The sequence below is a fragment of the Cicer arietinum genome, chromosome 7 (assembly GCF_000331145.2).
Source record: "Cicer arietinum cultivar CDC Frontier isolate Library 1 chromosome 7, Cicar.CDCFrontier_v2.0, whole genome shotgun sequence".
Lineage (NCBI taxonomy): Eukaryota > Viridiplantae > Streptophyta > Magnoliopsida > Fabales > Fabaceae > Cicer > Cicer arietinum.
In genome coordinates, this window is record NC_021166.2 from 16,424,289 (window position 1) to 16,433,837 (window position 9,549).

General features: G+C 29.7%; 2 protein-coding genes across 3 annotated transcripts; one reads left to right on the forward strand and one right to left on the reverse strand.

Moving 5' to 3' along the window:
• Nucleotides 1-112: 112 nt before the first annotated feature.
• LOC101500902 (GDSL esterase/lipase EXL3-like) lies at nucleotides 113-2,130 on the forward strand. The gene is made up of 5 exons (XM_004509327.4): nucleotides 113-433; nucleotides 566-696; nucleotides 797-1,030; nucleotides 1,291-1,546; nucleotides 1,784-2,130. The coding sequence occupies exons 1-5, from the start codon at nucleotides 163-165 to the stop codon at nucleotides 1,975-1,977; spliced, it is 1,086 nt and encodes a 361-aa protein (XP_004509384.1). The 5' UTR covers nucleotides 113-162; the 3' UTR covers nucleotides 1,978-2,130.
• A 3,693-nt stretch (nucleotides 2,131-5,823) lies between these two features.
• On the reverse strand, nucleotides 5,824-8,563 carry LOC101501229 (F-box protein At4g35930). 2 transcript variants are annotated; one of them, XM_004509329.4, is made up of 5 exons: nucleotides 8,375-8,563; nucleotides 7,828-8,236; nucleotides 6,638-6,712; nucleotides 6,417-6,526; nucleotides 5,824-6,338 (listed from the first exon to the last, which is right to left on the reverse strand). In XM_004509329.4, the coding sequence occupies exons 2-5, from the start codon at nucleotides 8,185-8,187 to the stop codon at nucleotides 6,080-6,082; spliced, it is 804 nt and encodes a 267-aa protein (XP_004509386.1). In that variant the 5' UTR covers nucleotides 8,188-8,236; nucleotides 8,375-8,563; the 3' UTR covers nucleotides 5,824-6,079. The 2 variants fall into 2 exon arrangements, with proteins under 2 accessions (XP_004509386.1, XP_004509385.1); XM_004509328.4 differs by having other exon boundaries at nucleotides 5,824-6,341.
• Nucleotides 8,564-9,549: the final 986 nt, after the last annotated feature.

Here is a 9,549-nt window from a genome sequence, read left to right on the forward strand (position 1 = left end):
AGAATCCAAATCTATTAAGTAGTTGATACCAACAGGTAAAGTGTTACATAATTCCAAATTCCAATTAACAAATATGTCAAACATGACCCTACTCTTTATAAATCTATATTCTTCAAGGCTGAAAGTTAAGAGTGAGATCAATTCAAATATTCAAATAATCACATGATGAAGCATTCCACTCTCAAATCTTTTTATGTCTATCCTTTTCTAGTTTTGCTTTATCCATTAGTTGTGACAGCTACACCAAAACCTCAATATAAAAACTATTCATTTCCTGCTGTTATTGCATTTGGTGATTCAATCTTGGATACTGGTAACAACAACTATATCGAAACGATAGTGAAGGCGAATTTCAAACCATATGGGAGGGATTTTATCGGAGGAAAAGCGACAGGAAGATTTTCCAATGGAAGAATCCCTTCAGATATTTTTGGTATAGTTCTAAATTCTAACATCTAAGTGCTAACTAATTTTCTCGTTACACTGACTATAATATAATTGCAGATGCATGGATATTTTACTAGTTTCTAATATAAAAAACTTTTAATGTTTATATAATTTGCAGTTGAAATGCTTGGTATTAAGGATTCCATGCCACCTTATCTTGATCCAAATTTGAAGATTGAAGACTTGTTAACTGGAGTGTGTTTTGCATCAGCTGGTTCAGGATATGATCCTCTTACAATTGAGCTAGCAGTAAATTTTCTTTTTTTTTTGTCTCTAAAATTTTAATTATAACTCAAACTTTGTGTTAAAAAATGTCATAACATATTTTTCATTGATGTTATATTATTAGTCAGTGTTGTCAACAGAGGATCAACTAGAAATGTTCAAAGAGTATATAGGAAAATTGAAGGAAGCTGTTGGAGAAAATAGAACAGCTGATATTATAGCAAAAAGTATACATATCATAAGCATGGGAAGCAATGATGTTTCAGGAACATATTATTTGTCACCATACAGGAAGCATGACTATAATATAGAAATTTATACAAGTTTGTTGGTCACTGCAGCTTCAAAATTTGTTAAGGTATGTGAAAATGCAACAATATTTATTATATGCTCTTTAACTCATTGAATAGAAAATAAACAATTGTTATAGGATTTTGACATGTACCTGTTTTCTATTAATAGTCTTCTTAACTTAATTTTTGTTCGATGTTACTTCGGTGTCTTTGAACTCATCAATCGAGCTATTTGTTTCAGACTGATAATAACTAAATTAGTAGTTTTCAAACCATGTATTAAAAGAGTTGATATTTTGATGTAAATGATATGAAATTATTAAAGGATCTTTATGAATTGGGAGCAAGAAGGATTGGAGTATTTAGCTTAGGACCAGTAGGATGTGTGCCACTACAAAGAACAGTAGAAGGAGGACTAGAAAGGGATTGTGTAGGAAAAGTGAATGAAGGAGCATTGATCTACAACAACAAGCTTTTATCTTCAGTTGTGGATCTAAGAAAAACACTTCCAGATTCAAGGCTTGTCTACCTTGAAAATTATAGTGAATTGGATGACATTATCCAAAACCACAATCACTATGGTAAGTAAAAATATTACCAACATAATTTCTTCTTCAACTATGATTAACTAAAGTATAAATAAGTTTTTTTTCCTCTACAAATATATAACTTTCACAACTGAAGTTTTTTAGTCCTAATAAAGAGCAAAACATAAAATGCAATATTTTGAAGGTCCAAAAAACAAAAACAAAAAATATTTGCAAAAACTAAATAGATATTTAAAGCATAACTAAATTACTCATTATTTTCTGAATCAGGATTTGAAGTGGGGGATGGTTCATGCTGTGGCATTGCAAATGTGGAACTTGGTCCTCTGTGTAGTTCTTTCACCTTAAGAGTGTGTGAAGATACCTCTAAATATGTGTTTTGGGACAGTTATCACCCCACAGAAAGAGCTTACAAAATGCTTGTCACAGAAGTCTTAAAAAACAGGATTGATGAATTTGTTTGAAAATATTTTCCAATTTAGATTAGGACATACCTTCCAGTGAATCTAATGCTGGGATGGGAATAGCATCGATATTAATATATTTGACCAGTTTATAAATTATATTGTACCATGAAAAGGCTCAACAATGGTAACAAACAGATTTGGATTTTGACATTTTTAATATTGCACTAAGGATCCTATGTGGATAAACTTTTTCACAAACACTTAAAAAAGTTATTTCTGTCTGAAAAGTATGGCAGATTAAAATCTGTGGAGTGGAACCTCACAACTTTAAAAGGGTTAAAAAGTTGTTATGTTAGATATATAAAAATAGGAAATGCTATCAATTGTTCTGAAGACAGTTTATGAAAATTGTCCAAAATATCAACTACCACTAACATGGGTTTTCAAAAGGAGAAGTTTAGGGTTTTTTTTTATCATTGAGAGAGTGACATGATCTTTAACAATTTGACAAAAACTTAAAATATTAAATATCAATTTTGTTTTTTTTTATTATTTTTGTCAAAGTCGCTTTATTTGACTTTATAGTAACGAGGACCGTGAACGTTTGCTTATAAGAACCATAAATCATTTATTAAAATAGTTCGCAGTAAAACTTGTCTGAAAAATTATTTATTTTTATAAACGATTTCTATTGATATTCAATTGTTTGAAATTTAGGAACGCTTCCAATATATTCACTCCTTTTCATAATGAATGTCATTTTAACAAAAAAAAATATTGTCTCAAAATAAATATTATTCACAATTTTCAATACAACTTTAATTATTTTTTTCTTATACAATTTTCATTACATATTACAGTTCCAAGCACTTTAATTCATAATGATTACTATATACATAACTTTCAAAATAATATTATATTTTGCATTGATAATAGTGAAAAACTAACTAATAGTTAAAATGGATAATCTATTTAAATGACTTATCTCTTTCTTTTAAGTATATAAAAACTTTTAACGTCGTTAAGTGTGAAATGGAGTGACTAATGAATCCATGGAAATGTGACTCCATACTTGCTTAGGGATTGGCTAAGGCTGCAAAAGAGTAGCAGGACATAACTTGGTAGTTGTTCTTTAACCTTTGGCAAGAATGGCTCGCAAGTAGCACCATGTTTTTTAATATCACATCTCATTCTTTTCCAATAAAGCATGTCTGCTATCTTCTTATAGGTTCTAAAGACCATCTTTTTGAGGAATTTGTGAAAGTAGTTACTATTAAAACAAACAAATATCCTTACTCCATTTGCGATTCATTTTATATACTTTGAGCTCCTTTATTGGAAAGATACTAATATCTTTTTGTTTTATATATAAGAGAAAATTGAATCAACAAAAATTAATATATTTGATCTAAATATATCAATTTTTATAGACTAAGTTTTCTTATATATAAAATTGAAGATAGTATAATATTACCGTATTTAAATTATTAACAAGTGCATTAAAGACATTTATTAATCTTAAGACACTTATTAGCATTTGTCAAAATTAAGTTATCTTGTGAATTATTGAATTTCTCAACCCTAGAGTAAAGTCACGAAAGGCATGCCATATTGGGGAATGTCCACCTTGTTTGGTTCTAGTTTCATGAAAGTGTTGTTTTAACTTATAAGTCATAAAATGTTATATACAGAGAATATAAAACTAGTGAAAAGCTTGGGTAGAAAAAGAATGGTGAAAAGTATAAATGTAGTGGAAATTATTTTATACTATCTAATCTAGGCTGGTCCAAGCATAAATTAACCTCTTCCAAACAAAATAAGTTCCACTTTATTCATAATAACACTCAATACAAGGTGGACATTCACGTCATATATTCATTCCAACACTATTTAGTCCAGATAATAACTTGAGGTGGATAATGAGCAAAAGTGCACATATGATAGAAAGAGTTGAGATTATCTACCTTTGAATTTCTAATCTTTTGTGATTTTGTATTGTCTTTCTCTTAATCAATCATTCTCTCTCATCTAAATATTTTTTATCAATTAATTTTAATCATCAATGTTATTCTAAAATACACTAAAGTCACCCATCACTAAAGGTAGAAAATTCATTTTCAGATAAGAATAGGAGGTTTTTACATGTCACCTTTTACTTTTATTGGCCACCCTAAGCCACGTGGAAATGTTATTTTATCCTTTTTATTGTATATAAAAACTTAAAAAAGAATTACTTATCATTTTTCACTCACTTTTTCGAAAATTTGGCAAACTCCAGCAATTTCAAATATTTTCAAAATTCTGAAAATTTGTTTTTTATTCAAATCTTCAAAACTTTTGAAACGTAATTTATAGATTTTTAAAAAAAATACGAAACTTTCAAAATAGAAAATTTCTAATATTTTTGAAACTTTCAAAATAGAAAAAATGCAGAAATTTCGAAATTTTCAAACAAAATGAAAGTCTCCAAATTTTTGAAATGTATAATTACATTTCGGAACTTCGGTTTTTAAAACATTCAAGAATTTCCTTATTTGAAAAATTTGAAAGTTCTGAAAATATCAATTTCAAAACTTTTGTTAAAGATAAAATGTTCAAAAACTTTTTACATTTCGAAAACTAACTCATTTTTTATTTCGAAAGTTTGATAATCAACCAAAGTTTCGAAAATTGTGAAATAATAGTTGCAAAATTTTTGAAAGAGTGGGTGTAAAAGTGATAAGTACGAAATTTTCAAGTTTTTATATAAAGTAAAAAGAGTAAAATAATTTTTTCACGTCTTCGGGTGGCATCTACATATTGGGGGTAGAAAGTAGAGCTTTCAAGCCCCAAAGGCTAAGGCTCATTCTCAAAAATCTCCTATTAAGTCCATAAACCCAATTTTAAAGATCCGACCAATTCTTTCACTATTTTTGTGGGCTTAAGTGAGTGACTCATCAACCCAATATTTTGTTAATTAAGATATTTTTTTGAAAATTTTTTAAAATTTATTTTTCACAAAAAAATATCAGAAAATTTTCTAAAATAATTTCGAGAAAAAGAAATTGTAAATTTTTTTTATCCGAAAATAATCGAAAATTTTAAGGAAAAAAATAAAAACAAATTTATTTTTTGAAAAAAAAATCAAAAGAAATTTTTGAAATTTTTTTCAAATAAATGTAGATTTTTTTATAAAAAAAAATGGGCAATAAAACACATAAAATTTTAAGAGTTTTATTTTATTTTATGGATTTTGTTTTTTTATACCATTTAAACTATAAATTTTTTTGCTCATCCAACATGTGAGTGGGTTCAATAATTTACGGACTTGTGAAATTCAGAATTCTAATATATTCGAGACAATAATTAATGGGTTTATAAAATTGACAACTCCAATGACAAATAGAACCCTTTAGAAACCTTGAGTGTATATATAAAACCTCCACCCACTATTTTTTTAACGTGTAACAATCGATGCATCGTCCTTTTCCTTTCTTTTGCAAAAAGAAGATTTGAATCTATAATCCTATTTGTAAATTGTTAGCTCTTTCATTACGTTATAGTCGACTGATAGTTTATTCAACATCAGTATTTCCTTTTTTCTGCTTTTTGTTAATGTGTTATAATAGAAAAACAGAAGTTGTAAATTTACTTTCTTAGTGTTAAAATTCTCTGTTCGAGAGGAAAATAGTAATCTGCTCTGCATATTTAATTTCATCAATTGCTGCCTACTAAGCCTCATAATATAAATCTAAACGGTGCAACCCTGGTTGCTGTCATTCATAATATTATAGCTATAGGTAGAAGTAACTTGCACTATGACAAAATAACCATTTACCTCTAAATTCCATCAAACACCCACTTTTGGATCATGCAAAGCATATATAGATAAAAGAAAGCATAACCTTCTATACTAATGTAAAATATCCTTCAAATGTCTCTAAAATTAAACTCGCAAATTGTCTCAATACAAAAATATACAAGTAAAATTATAATAATATTATTCCCTCCACATCCATCGCCAACCCTCCACACACCTATTTGGACATCAGAAATATCCACACCAGCTAAACTGCGCACCAAAACAGACTACAAAATCGCACCTTTACTATGCTACCATTACTTGAGACCAAAAAAGAACTATACACAGTAAAGAGAAAAAAAATTAAACAGAATCACTTCAGAGAAGTTTATTCTGAGCAACTGCCTTGCATAAATCTTCTTCACAGAAAAGAACTCTATTAGAAGCCAATGATTTGCATTGGGGTTTTTGTATAACTGATGGCACCAAGCAACGAGAAGGGAAAGCTGTTTCCTTGAAAAGAACAGCTGTAACCTGTCGCATCTCTGAAACTTTTAGGCGAGAAGGAGGTCGAGGCCCATGACGAGGTGCTTTAGGTGTATGTGGGCTAGGAATCCTCACTCCCTTCCCATCACCCCTGCTGGAAAAATTGATAGCACTATAAAAACATGCATTACAAATTGCAGGAAAGAGATATTTTGTTAGAAACACCTACCACATAAAAGGCCAATGCTCAGATGGACGGGGAGTCATTGTACTTATCATCTCTTGCCGAGAGCGATCTGGGGTAGTATAATTGAAGTGAAACTGCCTTGCAACAATAACCTAACAACAACAATAGAAAAAGTTAGCCATTACAAATGAAATAAATCACTTCAATTGATCATAATCAGACATTTCATGGGCATATACACAGCAGGGAGACTCAGAACTTACTGCTTTTCTAATTCTTTGCGAAACATGGAAAACAGCTCTCAGTTGGTCATGGTGCAGGTGGCATAGTATTTTTACCTCAAATTTGTGAAAGGAAATGGGGTCAGCGCAAACATAAATAGTTTAAAGAGATAAGAAGAGCTAATTCAGAAAGACATGACTAGAGGCAATCGATTGAATATAGTAAAATGAAAATATAAAGAAATAGTTTAAACATCTTTTACTTGTAGTTGTGCAGTTGTTAACAACTTCAATAATGTTCAACAAGCTTCATTAATTTCATATGATGCTTCATAATTAATTAAAACTAGCAAATCAAAACAATCAAAAACACCAAAACAAATCACAGTCATACAGTAACATATTCAGTAATTTGAGGGATGCCAAACAGAAAATCACATGCTTATGGGGCATCATACAATCAACAAAGGCAAACGATAATAAATAGGCCCATCCTTCAGCAGTCTCAATTAGTTTATCCAGAGGTCTCTGCACCACTTTAAATGTAACAGAACCAACAATACAGTATTTCCGGTTGTGTGCTTCATCACAGTATTAATACACAGTTCAACATTTAAACAAGTCAGAACAAATCACTGAAACCTACAGATGCAAATGCATAAAAAAAAACCAGCTGAAGATGAAATTCAACGGGAATCAGAAGCAAAACAGTATGTGAAGACAAACACAATAAAAAACTGAGGCAACAGTAAGAATTTTCTTGACCGAATGTCTAGATTCTAGACTATTTCAATAGGAACACAACCACACCTACATAGAATCTCCAAAATCAAGGTAACCCTAATATCAACATGCAATAATCATGAACAGCATAAAAAACAAAGAGAGATATCATCAAGAATCACAATCCTCTAAGGTTGAAAACTGAATACATAAATTTTGAACTGCAAGTGACCTCAACAAAGGATTTAAATAACAGTCCACAACCGCAATCTGTGACAGCGACATTAACAAATTCCATACGTATGTCGCAACCGCAATTACGGCGCATTATTTGACTGCAATATTCCATAATATCAATGATCACAACACGACAGTTAATTAAAAACAGCTCAACCTATAAACAAGACATTTGTTATGATAAAATAAATACCAAATAAACACAAGTTTGAGTGTAATGAACCATTAAATCGTAACTATATTAAGTACAATTAAATGAACAACAAGCATACCAACAAATCAATGGGAAGAGACTCAAGCCTTGATTCTGATTGACACTGTTCAATTCTCGGTGTTTTCGGCGTCCCCAGCAAACCACTCTGTTTAACCAAATTAACTGGCGAAAGCATAAGAGGACTTTTATCAAATACTTTACCGTCATTAACCTCACTCTTCTCCTTAAACAAAACCGCCTCAATTTTCTTCTCAATTTCATTGCAAACCCTACCAACACCCGATCCCGAACCTAAAGACTTGTTACACCGAAGCTGAGCAAGAGTTCCAGGTTTCAAATACTTGTTCCCTGAGCTCTTCAATTTTTTTCTCCCTTTTCCAACCTTCCAATTTCTCTCCTTCGGCGTCACTTTCCCCATCGCTATATAACCGTAAAACTCCGATTTGAATAAACAGACTCAATTCAACCTGAAAAAAAAAAAAAAAAAACAGAATCACCGAAATTTAATTAACTATAAACTAGCATAAAAAAAACAAAAAAAAAATCAGAAAATTAATTATTAAATTGAAATTTCAATAAAATGAAGAAAAAAGGAGAGAACTGACATTAGAGATTGAAAATCAAAGCCTGAATTTGAAACAGGGAGGGAGTGGAGAGGTTAGAGAATTAGGTAGAACGAAAGAGAGGAGAGAGAGAGAGAGAGAGTTAAGAGAGGGAAAGTAATGAATGTGGCTGCTAGGGTTTTTATTTCGTTTGATTTTTATTTGAATTTTGCTTATTTGCTAAATGTGCCCGCCAGATTTTCGTGAACTGTTTTGGGTACACCGTGGGGTTCAGGGCAGGATTCAGGTGGAGTGACGTGGCGATATTTGATTGGGGGTTGTTTTGGAATCCGAGGTGATGTAGGTCCCACCAGTCATTGATTGAGGAGATTACTGCGCCTTGTGACACGGCGTGGATTTCTATTTAATATTTATTATTGGGGGGAAAATTAAAATTCGATATTTTTTGTTTTCTTTTGTTTGTTTTTTGAATTTTTTTTTTTGAAAATCATATTTGTTTTGTTTTGTTGGATCTATATTTTCATTATTTTGCATCTCGCCGCTTTTATAAATATAAATAATAAATTACAACATTTTATTTTATTTTAAAGATAAAATATATTTAACAAATGATAAAATTAGAAACAAAAATTAGCTATTCAAACTTATAAATTCTTTTATATATAATAAAGGTATATATTATATGTTATATATACACCAAAATTTAACATCCTTATATAGGTTATATACTAAAATTAAATTTGAGTTGCATTCAAAGTTTGAATTTAACTAAAATGGTATATTTGTTTAGAAAAAAATGTATAGAATACAAGAAAAATTAGAGAAGAAATACAAAATTTTATGTAGGAATATATATCACACTTATAAGTAATAATCACTTATTTTTTCATATATAGTCAATCAAAATTATATTAGTCAAATATTTTATTTTTATGTATTATTATCCTTTCAAATAAAACATTTGTAAGAAATAGGTAATATAATATTTATGTCTCTAACTGTTTTAACTGATTAACAGAGAAAAAATATATGTGTTAATACATAAATAGGTAATATAATATTTATGTCTCTAACTGTTTTATTCCAAATTTATGTCTCTAAGTAAATATAGACTTCTTGTGAATTTTCTTCATTTTTTATTTTGTGATTCCTTTCGAAATATAAATTGTATGAGTTATTTATCATTAATAAAATATTTGTAACCATCATATATCAAT